The sequence below is a fragment of the Pterocles gutturalis genome, unplaced genomic scaffold, assembly GCF_000699245.1.
Source record: "Pterocles gutturalis isolate BGI_N339 unplaced genomic scaffold, ASM69924v1 scaffold5655, whole genome shotgun sequence".
Taxonomy (NCBI): Eukaryota; Metazoa; Chordata; class Aves; order Pterocliformes; family Pteroclidae; genus Pterocles; species Pterocles gutturalis.
The window spans coordinates 19281-37629 of record NW_010143215.1 but is presented as its reverse complement, the minus strand read 5'-3'; the positions used below and the strand labels follow the sequence as shown (position 1 = coordinate 37629).

At 42.3% G+C, this 18349-nt stretch overlaps 1 protein-coding gene across 3 annotated transcripts in view; it reads right to left on the bottom strand.

Moving 5' to 3' along the window:
* The window catches only part of CAPZB (capping protein (actin filament) muscle Z-line, beta), a 46055-nt gene that overhangs the window by 21129 nt on the left and 6577 nt on the right, over positions 1 to 18349 (bottom strand). For all 3 annotated transcript variants that reach the window (XM_010084639.1, XM_010084637.1, XM_010084638.1), the window contains 2 exons: positions 10780 to 10901; positions 5403 to 5516 (listed from right to left, as the gene is read on the bottom strand). In XM_010084639.1, coding sequence (XP_010082941.1) covers positions 5403 to 5516; positions 10780 to 10901 — 236 coding nt within the window. The remainder of the gene's footprint in view (positions 1 to 5402; positions 5517 to 10779; positions 10902 to 18349) is intronic.

The window sequence follows — 18349 nt, the reverse complement described above, 5'->3', positions numbered from 1 at the left end:
ATATAAAGGCAGGGAAGAAGAAATTAGATGATAAACTGGAGCAGCACCGTGAAGAGTTAAACTCAAAGGCAGCACTAAGAGAGGTTTGCCAGTTTTTCTTATCAAGAGAAGTGGATGAAGGCTAGTATCAGAGGTGGTCCCAGCACACAATCCAAAATAAATGAAGAAAAAAGGTAAAAACAGCTAAAAAGGGGAAAGCTATCCATAATCTTAGGTCATCCTTAGCTATCCATAAACTTAGGACAGTTGAACATACTTGCTAGAAGAGACAACAGCACAGAGTTCGATGGCAAAGAGCTGCAGAGTCAAAACGAGACATCCCTGAAGTTCAGCAAATCAAGGCTGTTCAGTGAGGTTAAATACACTAAAAAAAAAATCAGCCTTGAAAACTAAGGGGTGAGACTGTCAGTACTGTACCTGACCGGCCGCCCCTTCAAGCTCTCTAGCAAAATGCTCCTGAATCAACATATTCCTGAAGGCACACGCATCCAGGAAATTCCTGCAGCCTCTCCTCCTCCAGCGGAGCAGGGAAAGGTGCTGGGTGTTCGGCTCAGGCAGGATCTCTGCTGCAGAGAGTGCTGCGAACACTTGGCTGCCACGGGTGCCATCCTCAGCACTGCTAACACCATTAAAATGTGAAGGACTAACTCCATTCCGGACTGGATTCCATTCTGAAATTCAATAATAAGAGGATTACACACAATGGAGATATTTTAGAGGTCAATCCTCTCCCAGACCTCCTTCCGCTGCTACCAAATTCCTCGTCCAGAGCTCTAATATAACAAATTGAAAATGGACCGACATCAAAACACAGACAGAAGCAGAAGTTCAAAAGGTTTCATGGCTTAACTCTGTTGAGGCAACTCAAAACCTTAACCAATAAAAACATTTTCAGGAGCAGAATGATTAAGAAGAGCGTTTTATCTTTTTTTTTTTTTTCTAAAACTGTTAAAAATCAAAAGTACCAATAAATCCAACTCAACCCAAGAAAAAAGAGGTAAAAGATAGCTTTCTGAATGTATGTCTGCTTATTAAAACAGTCCAGAGTTGCCAGAACTCATCTTGTTTGTAGAAATATTCAGATCCACAGCATCCTTCCCCAGGGAGGTCTATTTAATCACTTCAGAAATGACTTCTTCCAGACAACAAAGAGCGATTAGATTACTTAATTAAAGTGTTGATTATCTCCAACCCAAAACAACAGAACACAGAACCTAAAATAGATAGATTTATCCAGATGCCCTGGTCCTCATTACGCTTTGATTTCAATCAATCGCACACACACATGTCAAGCAAAGGGCAATGAATTACAACCATGTGTTTGAAGAAATTATCTTCACGATATTGGAAGTGGAGAGCCAAGGCTCTAACCGAATGGTGTAAGATATTAGACCTCCATCTGGGAATAATAACCCACTGAGCAAAAACATACCAGGGCATTAGCTTCAGGCAGTGTCTTGAGTTAAACCTGGCAGCAGGAGATCAAAATTGAACAGTTGTTTTTTGGGAAAGTGACATGCATTTTGGTAAAACAGATAACCAAGAAATATGCTCGCTGTGTAACGTATATAAGAGAGAGGGAACTAAAACTCGGTGTTAATTCCTCTTTGACCCAAAGAGGCATGAACATGCCTCCAGAAATAAAAGGTGGACAACTCTAGAGATACTCAAAGGCAGTTTGCATTAAAACAGACGCTTACAGGGAACAATTCAGCACTGGCTGAGAGGCACGGAAGATTTTGTTCTTCTCAAGCTTTTGTGATTTGAAACAACTCTATGAGATATTACGTGACTTCTCCAAACTTGTTTCCACACTACAGACACTCCGTTTGCTGGCCAATAAGCTTCTGGGGACAAAACTTAAATTTAAGACTAGTCACCAGCAAGCAAATTTGAATGGATTATTTCACAGAAATTGTTCCCAAATGCATCACAGGCTGTTTCCCTCCGAACACCCACGCTAGCAGGTGCCAGCCCCTTGGGAAAGGGCAGATACATGCCGATGACTCACTAGATGTAGGTGGATACTTACCACACCTGATGAGAAATCTAAAAAGGAATGGTATGTGGGCCAAATGGGACTGACACAAGGAAAAACTGAAACTATCTGAAGTGTTGGAAGAAGCCCGAGATGAACTCTGTGAGATATCATCACTTACTGTGCGTAAAGGTAAAATGAGAGATAATCCAGAAGAAGTTTGGAGCATCCATGGAGAGCAGAGCGGGAATAGCACGTATTCTCCAAAGCGCTTCTTTTTCTCTACAAAGGCAAGATCTTCCTCTTCTGCTCCCCACTGGAACAACCAGTATAAGATCTATTTTGAAGCTGGGGAGTGGAGTGAGCACCATGCAGAGCGATGTCTCAGAGACAAGTGCTTACAAGGTATTAAGAGACACAACATCTTCCTAAGACGGGCAGCCCATGCTGGCGGGATGAGTGCAAGCACAAGATCCAGCAGTTTAGCCCAGCAAGGCTGGAAACAAAGCCACCAACTGCTTGGAAAAACCCTAGCAGAAACCCTCATCATAGGAATAAAAACGTCTAACAGCCCAGGAAATTCAGGCACACTGGAGCTCGGTGTTCTCTGGGAATGACTGATTATTTTTGTATTAACTGTTACCTCTCTACCATAAAACACCACATAGCTGTGGTTAGAGGTGCAGCTCAAAAACATTCTGTACTTTGTAGAGAGAGGGACAGAACAGCCTCTTAGGGGACAGCTGGGGAGAACCCAAGGTGTCAGATCAGAGGCTTCTCTCTCCCCATCATTTTCATCCTCGTCCTCTGCAGTGCCAGCTCAAAGTCAAACAGTGCAACAGCCACTGCACCGAAACTCACGCTTTTAAAGAAAGATTTTTTTAATATGAAATATCAATTAGATTGCTGTCACCTATGAACAGCCTGTTTGGACAATCAGAGTGAACAGAGACAACGAAAGCCTCTGCAGGTCAATTCCAAACTTTTTTTGCACGCTGCCTACAGAATGAACACCTTTACTGGACGGCGGACCTGTTAGAAATCTTCCCATAATTTCCACAAAAGACACAGCACTGAAGACTGCCAGCACACTACCTATTTTCCTGATGAATACAACAACGCTTTCAAACGAGCCTGAAATATCCCAAAATGCTGGAAAATCTCTGTTGTCCGGAATTTGAAACAACACCGCTAACTTTGTCCCAGAACCGATGCGTCGCGGACGCCTCTCCCAGTGCTGCAAGCTGCCAAACCAGCAGACCAGTGACACCTTTAATCGCCATCGCATGGCTCAGACCTACTTTTGGCTTTCCAGTGGGTGCGCAGTATTAGTTTCCAGCTTTAGCAGACCATGGAAATTACATCACTGCAATTGCCACCTTGTTCCCACCACAACCTTCCCCACTCTTCAGACTCCCCCATGGTTTCAACAGCTGGTGTACTGGTAATGGTTTCAGCCGTTCCCAACCTGATGTGTTGGCAAGGCCAGCAAGCAGCAGGGAGAAAAGCTGGCACTTGGTATCCTCCCCATCATTTTTGCCCCCCTCTGATCTCCAAGTAAAAGTGAAGCTTCTCCTGTTAAAATACAAAATCCAATTGTCTCATTAAGGCAACTGCAGAGTCCAACTACTAGAACAAAAGCATGTTTCTATCCAGATTTCTGTTGTAGGTACAGTACAAAACATTTCCAATTGAGGAACCCTTCAAATGGTCAGGTTAAGTTTCTCCTAACTTTGCAAATTCTTTCCAAAAACGCCCCAATTTTTAAGCCACTCAACAAAACATAAGCCACCCTTCTCCTCTTTTTCTGCCACATTTTTGAGATCATAACATGCACCGAAGCAGACCGTGCTGGCAGATGCACTTAGCTAGTCCGGCTGCACTGCAAGGCATAATGCCTCCGTCATTTCTGGCTGATGACACGAGAATGAAGCCTTTGTGAGAAATCCCTCCCATACCCCCTCTAACAACGTACTGCTTGTAAGACTTGGACTGACAAACTGAAAGATAAAATTTGACACAATCTCGCCTTTTACTTCCATACAATATATTAAGACTGCTGTCGTACCGCACACGGAGCAGGGTTCAACAGATTCACCTACGTCTGAGAGTAACCTGCACCACGCTTCCTGCAAATGAAACCTTTCTACAGAAGTTATTGTATCCAGCCGTGACTTCACGGTCATCTGATCAGAGTGGGATTTGAACAGACAACCTTGGTTCCAGAAACCTGCTCATTTTCATCTTAGTGTATTAAAAAAACCCTCCTGGTCCTGGTCTGTTCTGCACCTGGGGAGCAACTGCAAACCTCTCATTGCTGCATACGCACAATTCCTTTCTTCCAGTAAGTTCAGACACCAATAAAAACTGTTACTTACAGGAGAAGCTGGATACCTATGAAAATAATGCATGAAAATAAGTAAAAAAATTGATACTTGGGGACAAAAGTGTGAAGATCACACACTCGGACAGGCTGCATTTACATCTTAAAACGAGTAGAAAAAACTACCAAGAAAAGCAACTTTTTACCTGCTTTTGTTAGCATTATGATAGCACAGTGACACATGATGAATCGCATGTAAGGATGGGTTTTATCTGCATTTTTGGGCAACATGAAGAAGCAATGAGGTTTGTTCACCTTTTCCATGGGCATTAGGCACCTCCAGTACGAAAGCATCCCGTTACTGGGCAAAGCCGTAAGTTCATTTTGCTTTGCAACATACGCTTGCTTTAGGAGACCACAATCTATACAGACAGCTAAACACCTCGAGATCTCGGATGTGATTGCAATGCAAGACCAGCACAGTCCCACCTTTCAGAAACACTGTTCAGCTGACACTGCCTGATCTACATTTACCTTATCCATGCTCTACGAATTCCTTTGCTTTACACCCCTTTAACAAGACAGGGCCTAAAACAAGCATCAGAGAAGGGCTCTTGCAGCAGAAGTACTTTAATCCCCGTACAACTGCTGCATTTCAGCATGCTGGTCCCTGCCATTTTACTGGAAGATACGAAAGTTGTTGCTATATATATATTTTTTTTTTTGAGAGAGTACAGTCTTGAGGGAATGGAAAAAGCAGATGGTTTAAGACTGAACTTAGTCAAGATCAAAGAGAACACAGGTCATTTCAGGACAAAGACGCCATTCATCTGTTAAAGGGGGGAGGGAGGCAGGAAAGCACCTCAGCATCTGCCTTTAGCACCAGCTGACAAATTTGATCATGTTTTCGTATCGTGAAATCACAGAGGATACACTTCCCAACAGCGGATCAGCGGCTGCCTACCCTTCTTCCTCTGCTACACACCGGTATGCCACAATCAGAGGCGGCTAGTGACCACATTTTAGACTCATCGTGTGTACCGCGTGCCTGCTGAAAGGAACAAAGAAAGCAGAGGGCTCTGTACGGTAGAACTGACATACAAGTCTCTGTACTGGTCAAAGGCATTGTTGGCTTCCACCTCCAGCTTGCGCAGGCGAGCAGATGGCATGGCACCGTCTTCCAGGGGAGGATCGTATTTGTTACTCCACGGTGATCTGCCAAAGAGACATGGAAAAGAGAGACTGTTAGACAACTGAGACAAACTCTAAAGGGTTGAGATCAGTGGGTCTGACCTGATCCACAGATGCTGAACTTACAAAAAAAACCAAAAGGTACCAAGAACCAGCTATCAGTAAGAATCTCACCCTCAACAGCTATTTTAAACACTGACAAAAAGAGGACACTGACTCCTGGGGAGCACTCCTTGTCTTCAGGCTTCTACTATAGAAATAATCATCTTTGGGTTTGAATCTGTTCCCTCTTAAATGTTAAAAAATGAAACCTCAGCTGCTGCACACTAGATATTTAAAATCCTTTCCATGCAAATACAAATAGATTGTGTAGTTTATTTGGGATCTGCCACTATTTGAGCCAAACCCTGCTGTCGACAATTAAGGTCCAAATTCTCCGCGATGTTGCTTTGAAATCAACTCTACTTTTAGCATAACATTAGGAAAACATTAGAAGCTTGAAGGATTTAACGGGGTTTGTAAAGCTGCAGGTTTTACTATGATTTCTGCAGGTGTGGACGAGATTTTGTGCTCTTAATGAAAGATTTGGTATTAAAAGATTAATGGAACCCTTTGCCCATCTGCTCAAGACTTTTATAATTCCCGTCCTGTAAACCTGCATTCTCCTTTTCATTTCCCCTGGGAATAACCAACCTACATATATCACCGCTAGTTTAAAGAAAGGTACCTCTACCCTTTACCTACTCGTTTTTCAAAATACTCCAGCCTGCTAACACCAGCTCTTAATGCAGTCCATACGCCAGGGCTTTTTCCTCGGTAGCCATTTGTTATTCATTTCGCAGAAAGGCGTCTAGGTTTGACATCTGTTTAATGCCAAGCACAAAGAACAGGCTCTGCTTCGCTCTGGCTTTGCGCTTTCCCAACACTTCACTCCTTCCCTACCACATCTGACTCGAAAGGTGAGACACCAGGAAAAGCTAAATCATTATGTCACATCCACCCGGCAGCAATGCTTTTCAGGTGGTGGTTCTCGTTTTAAAACAGTTGTTTAAAACTCGGATGCTTTGGAGAAAAGTCAACAGCTACGGTAGTGCTCCTTTACCTAACGACTCTCTGAAATCTGGAAGAGATTTGCACAAAAATCAAACCTGGTGCTGCTATCTTTGGGGTTCCCAAATGGCACACCTACACCCCTCGGGCAGCACACGCAAAACCGAACGACACCAAAGAAGTTCAGGCAGCCAGAACATCGTCAGTCTGCAAAAGCACAGCCGGGGTTCATACGCCAGGCAACGCAGAAGTGTCCTGCTACCTAAGCAGCATCCTTCATTAGGATGCGCTCGCTTTTTCTTTCGCTACTAAATTTTAACATGCGGATTCGAAAAAATTCTACTGTTTCCTGTAAATTCAGCACATCGCACTTCTCCATCATATACGAGGAGATCGGTGAGCAGAGAACCCATGGTCAAGATACTTTAATTGCAAACAGTAGATTTTTTTTTTTTTTTACAGGCTGCAGGAACGGGATTTGAGAAAGCCCAGCAACACAGATTCTTCTAGCTAGCAGATTGTAGCGTTTTCAATCCATTATATTGGAGCCAGCAACAACTTCACCTAAAAAAAAAAAACCCTCCATAACACAACCCCGTATTTTTTCTTTTTGTGGAAGAGTACTCACAACACATTTAAAAGCTTAAATGGAGGCTATTTGAAGAAACACAGACAGACAAGCACTTAAATTTCCAAAGTCAGACCTCTAATTTCCCTAAGAGAATGGTTTTTGTTTCAGCTAACAGGTTTCAGTGTTGTTGGCACCGAATTCCCCATAAGGATTCCATTTAACAGAGTGATCAAACATGCTTAGAGTGGAAATGTATGGACAAAGTTGGGGACCTTGAAGTCTTATATATTAAAAAAAATTAATAAAAGCTCTGCCTTCCCAACGTGGATTCTGTGCTTTGCTATTATGGGAGCACTCACCGCAGTGCCAGTGAGGCTACGAGCATGAAAGGCTGCTCCTACAAGCAGCAGCGCGATAATTTGATAAAAATGAAAATTATCTATTTATGAAGATCCAAGAGAGACTCCAAAAATCTACCTTCTGGTCTTATCCATGTTCAACATGAAGAAAAATCAAGCCTGGCTAAGTACGAGGAAGGAGCAAACTGGGACGGGCTAAGCAATGAGGATATTCATTTCCCTGGGTGCTGCCCCACGAAACTGGTGGAGTCACCACCTGAATGGCCAAACATCCCGCAGCAACCTTTTTTCAAAGCTAATTCCCACTCAAATTGTAAAACCACTCAAAAAAATCCCCTATAAAACTTGATTCCCAGTGAGAAAGTCTGACTACCTAGCTCCACCTTTCCTGCCAAAGTAGCACGAGGCTCTGTTGTTTGCAGAATGCTTTGAAATTCCTGGGTTAGTATGAAAAGAAATGCAATTAGCAACGTCTCCAAGGAGAAGAAAACGGACATTTAGTTGGAAGCGTGCAGCAATCGGGGACGTCGCATGTTGCGGGCAGGGAACAGTATTTCTTGGGACTTCTAGTCAAGCGTGTGGTTCTGAAAAATCTTTGTGGAAATCATCAAAAGCTTTTAAAAGCCCAGTAAACTCCTCCTCGATTTTGCCCTAATTGATTAAATTAGTGTAAGAGCCGCTTCCCAGCAACAACTTCAGATTTTATGAGGTATGAATAACAGTGTCTGAACAGAGGCACAGAATGGGATTAACACACGCACGTGTTCGTGTCGCTTGGTTTTCAAAGGCTTTTGCTTTGTGCTGAATGAAAGAATTTACCTCACACAACAGAGCCGAGACCAATAAATTCCAGAAGGAAGAATCACTTCAATGCAGAACACTTGAATTAAAAACCGTAAAGAGCAGCATTCTTTAATGCCAGCAATTAATACATTATGCCTATTCGATAGGAACAAATGAAATAGCTTTTGTGAAACCCCATTACTTAACAAGTCGTGAAGATTTTGAAGTGATTTAATAAATCCTCCTGCTTCCTTAAATATCTTCTCAGCAAGAAAGAGATGGAGCAAATTGCAGAGGCAAGCATGAAACTAACCTTAAAGAAAGGGCTGCCACGGGCACTAATTACACACGGAGGGGTGGGTTACTGCAGCATGTCACAACACTGTTTAACAAGTGTCTTTTCGTGGTTCCTGTGCCTCTGGTGAGAGATGCTCATGTCAACAGCCTAAAGAGGATGCAAGGGGACTGCAAGAAACATCCCAATTTCAGTGAGAAGGCATCTCCTGAAAGACCCGCAAGAAATACCGAATTTAATCCCTTCTCCTGCATCTGCCAGAGAGGATGCAGCTGCACGAGTACATCTTGTGGAAGGCAGAAGCTAAAAAAAAAATCTATTCTAGCTCCTAATTTAGAACCGATCAAATGCACGGAGCTGCTAACAGACATACAGCTTAATGCACAAATGCGTTTAAAACACACCAGGCTCTTTTGTAGAAGGTTGAACAAGCTTTCAAAGTTGGACCCTAAAGACCAAGAGTGAACGCTTCACCTTAGAGACCTTCTTACTCCTTGGCCCACTGCAATAGGTTGTATTTTAAAAAGCTCGTTAGGATTTACACTCAGGCGCAATCCAGATGCACTGTCAAATTTTGCATCCATTATCAGTCTCCTCCTCCTGTTTCTAGGACGAAATTAATCTCGGCACGTTCTCTGTGTAAATCATTTACAGACAGATACGCTTTCAGTTGAGATAAGTACCTTTCCTGCAACTCAAAGCAATTCAAACCAATTAATCTAAAATCCTTTATAAGCTTACCTGCTTCTGCAATGGTGGCCTGAGCCAAAGGGAAAAAAAAAATGTTAAAATCTTTTCTGGAATTCCACTTTGAAAGAGAATTCTTGAAACATTCTGGGCAGATGAATGTAAACCACTACTGCAAATGTGCACAAAGCAAGCTAAATTCTTACTCTAGATGAGTTCCAGTTGTTAGCACTAAAAATGTGAGCTATTACACTGAGGCTGCACGGAGAGCAGAGATGTAACCATGATCATAACCAGAAGCAGCAGAAGGGCTGAGCTGTTAACTCAGGACAGAAGACGAATGGTGGCCATTACTTCACAGCCTAGCACCCTTCGCTAAAAGAATAAAAGCTCGGTGATGCAACATTCACAAAGTTTTCTGGACTATAAGCTTTGTGATTCTTAACGAAATATCTGGAGCTGTGCCACTGTCACTACAGGCATTAAGAAAAGGCAGGCAATGCAAAAACGGAGGGGGAAAAAATAACCAGGCAACAAATATTTGAGCAGTTACAGTTCCTCAACTGTAATCATCCTAATGGCAAGGTACGGAGAAAAAACATTAAAAAAAAAAAAGCATTCAAAGTGTCAGCCAAAGCACTGGAGCCTCGTTGTACCGTTCCAGTAGTACAGCCCTTCCTACTTCCAAATTTATTATATTCTAATTACATACAGCTTATATTGCTCGAATATTTTCATTCTTTTGTTTACAGTCTTAAATTAGCTATTTTGGTAGAGAGGGATTCCTGTTTCTTTGCTGAAAAACTTGGGTCAAGATTTTCACAGACAGCTAATGGCATTGCATGTCCAAAGTCAGGCTCGATCCCCTGCAAAGCATGAGTGAAAGAGCCTTTCCCAGCTGGCAAGTCCCCCCTGTTTTGTAGAAGCAGAAGATGATTTTCTTTAAACTGCTTGCACCGTCTCTTTTCTATTGTTACCCACTCCAAAGATTTTACAACCTTGCAACAATAGATGATTTCATACCAAGGCCATCACAGGCATTTCTTCTAGAGATCCGACTGGCTTTAATTCTCTAAGATATAACTACACTACAGAAAGCTGAACAAGAAATGCATCAGTCACCCCTTGAACAAGGTAACAGCCACATTTTAGGCTTTAGTGAAGAAGAAAATGTGCAGAAACACTGGGGTTTCTAGGATAAAACACATCTTGTTCTGGAGACAGACAATAGGGACCTGCCTTGCAAAGCTCATCAGATTAGCAGACGTACAACCACGTTATTCGAAACTGAAGCACTCTGCAGTGGTCCAGAGATGAAGATGTTTATGCTCTCTCACATTACGAAAATACTAACAATTTCCATAGTTAATGTCCTACTCAAAAGAGGAGTTGAAACAGTTCCAGCTTCATTGCCCAGAGGAGTTTAATATCATTAAATTTCTTTTATAGCTAAGAAGAAGAGGAAGAAGGGACTGCAACACTCGTGTGTTGTTCTCATTTACAAAGTCAACCAGTTAGTTCTTTGCTTTGGACACAACTCACCTGTATGAGTCTCCATCTCTGTTGTAGTCACACAATAGATAGTCTTTTCCTACCACCTTATCTCGCGCAATCTTCAACGGCTGATCAACAGAGGACAGGAGATCTTCACAGAGGCTTGGGACCTGATGGTTTGGAGAAAAAAAACACAGGGAGGGAAGATTAAGGTTAAAAAAGGACCAGCATCCCTAAGAACAGATTTTGTTATTAATAGTCCATATCTGTCTCCAAGCCAGAAGCCTTTAAAAAAAAAAAAAGAAAAAGAAAAAAAAAACAAGCTGCACTTCAGTTACAACACAGTCCTATGCTCTCACGTCCAATAATTTCAGATTTAATTACCTAACCACTAGTGTGGTCCACTACACTTAAATATATACATTCTCAATGTTAGCTTCTTGCCAAAGAGGGCCAGTAAAGTGATTGTCGAGGACTGATGGATAAAGGTAAATATTTATAATGGAGTGGAAAGGAGGGAGCTGCTAAAAGAATACGCCATCCATACGCTCCAGCGTATTTTTCACAAGCTCCCACTCTGGGTAGAGTTTAGAATAGTTTCCAGGCAGCTGGCCAAACATGACCATGTTGGCTAATAAAAATATGTGTGTGCCTGTGTGTGTGCACATATAAAACCAAACACATCTCCTACACAGGTAGCTTTTAACGGCTTCGCAATCCCAGCTGTCTCCCTGCACTTCATGGGGAGAAAGACTACGAGAGCTGCTCTTAACATGGCAGAGAGGCGCTGATGACAAAGAGACAAGATGATATTTTGCAGCCTCAGTCTAGTGTGAATGCAAGCACAAGCAAATTCCATCCTGTGGCCTCTTGCTCCGGCGCCGATGGCAGCCCCGTTATCAATATTCCTGCACTGGAGGCTTTGGCCACGCTGGCAGCATCCTCCCAGGAACCCCAGCTCCCCTGTAGGTACCTTAAGGCACGTGCAGCAGCGTGCTCCAATCCATCCGAGGGACAATCAACAAATAATTCCCAGAGTTATTATTAAACAATTAGCCTATTGTGTATTTCCAAGGGACTCCAGTAAAACGCCCTTTCCCAGCAGAAAGTTGGGGACGCAACAGGATATAGGGCAATTGGTAAGTTCTTCAATATATTGGTGAGAACGTGCTAATGCAGAAGGTAAAAGAAATAACCAGTGTGGGATCTCTTCTACATTTCATTCTGCACTGGGGAGATGAAAAGCTGATTGAGAACATGAAGACAAAAGGCAATCGAGGGTAAAATTAATCATGAAGCGATGAACTCATAACTCCTAGGAAAGGAAAAGGGGAGAGAGGAAGGAATAAAGAAAATATGGAAATGTGCTTTCTTCTCTTCAAGCCATTGATTCAGTGAACTGGTTGGTATGATTTCAAAGGAAAGAAACCTAGAGGAGAAAAAACTGGGGGGGGCAACAGCTCCCAAAAGCATAAGTGCAAACTATCTTAATGCACTAGATGTGACATAAGAGATCAAACTGCCCGAAATGAAAACATCCCTAATCCCAAGTACAAGGCAATAACATACAGAGGATATTAAGTCAAAGCAAGCAGGGAAAAACATAAAACAACGTGAGCACAAAAGACCAAAAAAACCCAGAAAGGCCAAAGGACAGAGCAAGATGGGGCTAGCAAGAGACTCAACCCCTAACCCACACTATCACCCTCTAAACACACCCAAAATTAAAAAAAAAAACTAATAAGTGGTTGGTAAAGTTACCGACAGTGCTGAAAAAGCTGGAACATTAGTTTGAGGCTTTTTTACTTTGGTTTACACGGACTGTAATGTGGTAATGAGTGATAAGGGAAGAGCCCAGCTGGAAGAGCAGGCCCGTTCAGTGTTTATAGAAAGCTAGATGCTTCTCATAGGAGTTCATCATTTGATACTTGGAGACCTGGCTGATGGAACCTCAAAACGATTACGCATTCACTAAGTAAATAAAAGTGGATGGGAAGCAAGCAGCTTTCAGGAAAATCTTGACTTTTTCTGAAAACAGACAACCCTAATACTCCACGGAGCAGATACAAATCAGCAGTGTCGCGGCAGAAGTGGAGTGAAATGATGTATCTGTGTTCATGAGCCCATCTGGTTCCACTTTTGTCTCTTCCTTTGCTTCTCCATTAGCTATTAATTTTGGGCTGACTCTTCAGGCGGAGAGCAACGCGAGATGACTGCTTCAATTTCAGATGCATGTACACGACAAGACCCAAAGCACCTCATCATGAGGAGCGATGCTCCGTGTCGTTCCTGAGAGTGACCAGCTGAACCTACTCCTCCTTCTCGGCTGCTCTTTGGCCAGCTGCCCATCAGCAGAGAGATAAGCGTCCAGGAACAGACTCCTCACTCTGACGTGCATTTAGAATGAGTAATAGTGATGAAAACACAATTTGGAGGAAAGTGGCGGTTTTCCCAGACTCTTGTTTCTATTTCATTTCTTTGGGGAAAGCCTCACGCTACACATGCGGTAAAGGAGCACGAGAGGTCTCGCTGGACAATTCTTCAAACTCAAATATAGACACAAAATATTTCCAAAAGAAGCCCCCAACTCAAGACAAGAGTCCATTCCCCTGCAGAAAAGCTCCTAATACCCACCTGAATTTAAGACCCTTACAAAAAGCCACACAACGAACTTGTAAATTTAACTTTAAAAATAGCACACGCCTGCTACGGTGTTCCTGTACCGCTCAGTGGGAGAGCACAAGCTCTGATTGACGAGAAGGAACCCTTAACACATCGCATTTAAGATTAAATCTATTTACGTTTTACACAGTAGTGGTGAACTAAACTCATCTGCGGATGATTTGGTAACACTGATATTCACAAGCACAGTCACTTTTCCCGTTTCTAAGAGCTGTGGCCAGTCTCACAGCCAGAACAGTGAATGCATTATATCATATACTCACTAGAACACACTATACCATAATACTCCCTTGTAATAGCATGCTATACACCCAGCGTCCCTTTGCTACAGACACTACGGGACTTCAGCCGATATATTCTTTTCTCTTTCTCCTTTCAGAATAAAACAGGGAAGAAAACCCCACTCCTCTGTTTTGGAAGTATTAGAAATTTTCAACAGCGTTTATAAAAAGAAGAGAGATATTCCAGCTGATGGACCACTCATGTAATTCTAATTATCAGAAAAACATCCAAGTGTGGCACACTTACCCCAGGAGAATCATTTTTGTATCATTTATTACATCAACTTTCAACAGCTGCTGTACTTCCTTTCTAAGAACAAATTTACAAGATTTATGCATACTGGTCTTCCTCTTCTACGTTACAAAGCTGCTTACAAGGCAAATGCAGTCATTTAAACATAATTTGCAGCTTTAAACAATTCAGCTACATGTTCACGGGACTATTTGACTCCTTCTGAAGTTCGGTCCTTTGCATTTTGGAACACGCAACGATATTTGGCACAGCCAGGCTCGGCTAGCTGCTGCAGCGTAAGCACTGAGACGTTATTTCACACGATGCACGTGTCTTTCCTTCAATTCTTCCCCATGTCAAGTACTGAACCTTCCTAAAGCATTCAAATTACTTTTGTCCATATTCAAACTTTTGCAGAATTCAGTTTATATTTAACAAGAAAACATCCAAATCTTTTGATTCCAGCAAAGACAACTTAAAGACCAACTGATCCTCTGAATTTTCAGTCTGAAAGAGTGGATTTGCACTCAACTCGTCTTATTAGCTCGTTCTAGGGTGACTGAAAAGCCGAAACACACTCAGGTGCCTGAGTGCATGCCTCCAGCAGTCATTATACAGGGAACTTGGGCTTAAATTTAGAAACGTGAGAATTAACCCACTCCCCAGGCCAAATCCTGAGAAGCCAAAGCAGTTATTCTGTTCAATTAATCACTGCGCTATAAATAAGTGCCACTGCAATGAAAACACTGAAGATTTGATGATAGTTTTATAAGCAAAGACTGGGCTCCCATCTTTATTCTGACACAAGTTTTTCCCACTCTAAGTAGTGGAAGGTCAAATGTAAAATACAATCTTAACCTCCTATCTTCAGCTAAAGGCCATCATTAATTTAATTTGGTCCACAGTGTACTCTGGACCCCAATGCACCCATGTTTCCCCAAATAAGCACTCAATCATCTATGTATGGATAATCACGGAGCGAGACCACCCTCCATGGAAATTAGAAAAGAAAAAAAGAAGAATCTCAGGGGGCCTGGACTCAGCTGGTCAGCCTGGAACTGAACAGCAGCATCATTCAGAAGCACAGACCGTGCAACAGGGCGCTGTGTTTGTGGGATCTTTTTTTTCCAAGGAGATATACAATGAATGTGTAGTACAGAGGAAAGAAAAACTGAAAGAAAAGCGAGTTAAGCATACTCTCCTGCATGTTGAACAAGGATTCTGTTGTCTCGTGTAACCGTATTCTCCATCACAGCAAGCCAGGTATGTGGACAGTGTTTTAATTAACTCAACTGCTCTGCTATCAAGACAAATAATCACTTGTGCCGAAGCCGAAACCGTACACTTTTTGGTGTAGCTAACCTAATAATCATTCCTTCTTGACTCACTGTTTGGTTAAAGGAACTTATTATCAACTAAATAATTGTTTCTGAATTATTTTTTTTAAGTATGATTAAACTGGCATCTGTAAAAGTCCAGAGGAAACAAGAGCAGTGCTTCAGCTCTTCATGTCTTACACGCACGCTCCATCCTCGCTTTGATCGTGCTGCTGAACTGCAAACTCCACATTCAGGACAGTTCATATTTTGACTTCAACTTGAGTACGCTGAGGTTGTTTTCTCCTACGGCCTGGACTGAAAGGAATCATGTTTACGATTGAAACAGCAATATTGTCAGTGTAAAGCTCTGTGTTTGAGAATAAACCTTTTTCCATGTTTCTGCAGAGGTCAGCATGTACTGACCTCCACGGGAACCTTACACACTGGAAAGCGATGCTAAATGCAGCAAAATTCAAGATGAAACACATTTTTCCTTAAAGAATCAGAAGGAAGATGAAGTGAGCTTCAAAAGATGAGCAAAGGTGGCATTCAGATCCATTTGTCTTTTGAATTCGTGCCTGTACCATGCAGGTATCTGAACATACATGTGACTGGGGCAGTTTTTAATTAAAAGCCACATCCAAACAGGAAAGCGAGTATTTTAATTGCATGGGAACACTTCAGATTTGATTATTCCTTGTTAAGACAACTTAGATCATCACAGAAGTGGACAAAACCACTGCCTGCGTCACTTGGGGAAATCGCTCGAATGCAAAGAAGAGTCCGTGCAAGTTACCCGGCACTCTTGCAAAATTTTGGCACGCAAACCCCCCTTCAGCTCGGATTCCTCCCCTCTGGGCTAGCATCTAATAAAATATTATTATAATTTTTCTGAGTCATTCCCCAGCCTCAGAATTTCCTGTTCCTGCAGAACACAGACACGACCTAACGGATGTTGTGGAAAGTCAAGAAGGAAGCCTGGCTCCACTCATCTTGGGTCTAAAACCACCAGTAAAGTCACTCCCACAAATCCACACATTGCTAAACCTTAATTCGATCCATCAGATGTCCAAGGGCCACACATTCTTCAAGGTTTGTTTATTAAATGCCGCTTAAATGAACTTTTGTGTTCAAGACCAGATGTAATTGATATTGGAAACAGCTCGGCTTTATTCAAGTGTTTGCACTGAATTCCAGCACTGCAAGAATTAGCAAAAAAAACCAAAATTAAAACCAAATCAGCTTTTCTGGAAAAAGGCAAACGTTAACAAGATTGCAAATCCAAGATCTAGTTAGCGATGTCGTAGCAGAAACGTTACATTAATTACACAAGTTTTCGATTCAGCTTGAGGAACTGCATTTTTAAAACTCTGAAAGGTGACTACCGTCCATAAAACAGGATCCTTGGCATTCTTCCTGTGATTTACTGGATAAAATAAGGCTTTTGCTGGATTCAGCATTCTGTCGCTTACCGAGAAACAAAAGCTAGCCATCTGGCAGGCACAAGGAGAGCGCCCTGGACTTTGACTAGTGACCTGCAGGTGAAGGCTTCTGTATCTCATTACCAGCCACAAGTCCCAGGAGCCATCACAGCATATCAATATCTTGGGAAGTCTTGACTATTTGTGTCAAGAGTCCAGCTGGTGTTGGAGATATCCAGACACAATTCTGGGATTTGCAGAGGCATACTGGATAGGACAGAAAAAACCCCAGGATACAGAAATCCTCGCTTTTCCCCCCATCTTTAACAGAGGTTAGATAGGTTTCTAATGAGGATTCAAGCTCATCCAGTGAGCTCCCCCACACACTCCTTTAGAAAGATATTTAACAGACATTTTAAGGATCTCTAACTCCAGCAGAGCAGTGGTAAGAGCCTGGAGGGAAAAAAAAAAAAAAAAAAAAAAAAAGGCACAGCTTAGGCTTGAAAAGAAAAAACTTAAATATGCAAGTGAAATTCACTTCTACATCTCACACAAGTAAGTGGAGTTCCCAGCTCCAAGCCAAGCATCACATCAATAATTTACAAATATTAATTGCCATCTCCAATTACCATCAAGATATCCAGAAGTAATCTCTTCTTGCTGGAAAAGCTTCTGCTTATGGCCACTCACCAAATGGAAAACTGGCTCTCAGCAACCGTAAATGTATCCAGAGAGCCAGAGTCCTTCCTTCAGCCCTGCGTTAGAAACCCGACGGGCTGCTGGTGGCTTAGAGCCTATCGTACAAGTCAACAAGTTCAGGAAGAACAGCAGGTCAAAAACTGAGCTTTGAGACCACGAGGCTTTCACTGCACTTCTGTTCCCACTACTTTTAAGTTTTCACTGGGACTGATGTTTTTAAACATCTCCCACCCTCACTCGATGTTCAGCTGGCCATCTGCATTCAATTATTTTATCTTTCTCCTCAACGCTGCACAGGCTCTTGGACTCCCCATACGACAAGCTCCAGTCACATCCTCCTGTTCTTTATGGTCTGCGCAACCCAAGCAGGGCAGTTTTCCTGGGGATAAATTCTCTAGCTCCATATATCTTCAGTTAGCAAAGGCACGCAAGCAGATCTCAGACCTGCCTGGAAGCACGCTAGCTACACAAAGCAAGGTCCTGAATATGGGACAAATATTTCAAAAATCACAAGTTTAGACATTTTTAAATCATCATTCTAGGACTTTCTAAAAAGTAACACATTCTACTAAAACTACTTAAGCATTCTCCTGTGATGGGAAAGCAAAGATGATCACCTCCCAGATCTTTAACTGCAAACAGAGCCAGTGAAGTTACTGACTGCTGTATCTGTAAAGAACTCCAGTTTTAATTCTTCCATGGCAGCAATAACTTGATTCTCTACTTCAAGAAAGCTCTCACTTTTGGGAATAAGTTGAGCAGTATTTGAATATCAGCCTTACTGGGAAAAGAAATGAAGAAAGCTGTGGCTGTGAGCAAAGCCCACTCTCCTGGTCAGTCTGCTTGGCCGTCTTGGGAGCCTGGTTTGCAAAGACGACTCTCCATCCCCACTTCATGCCAGCCATCTGATTTTTCTGAGTCAGCTGGATTTTTTCCTTCTAATTTATATTATATACACATAGGCAAACATCCAAATTAAACACT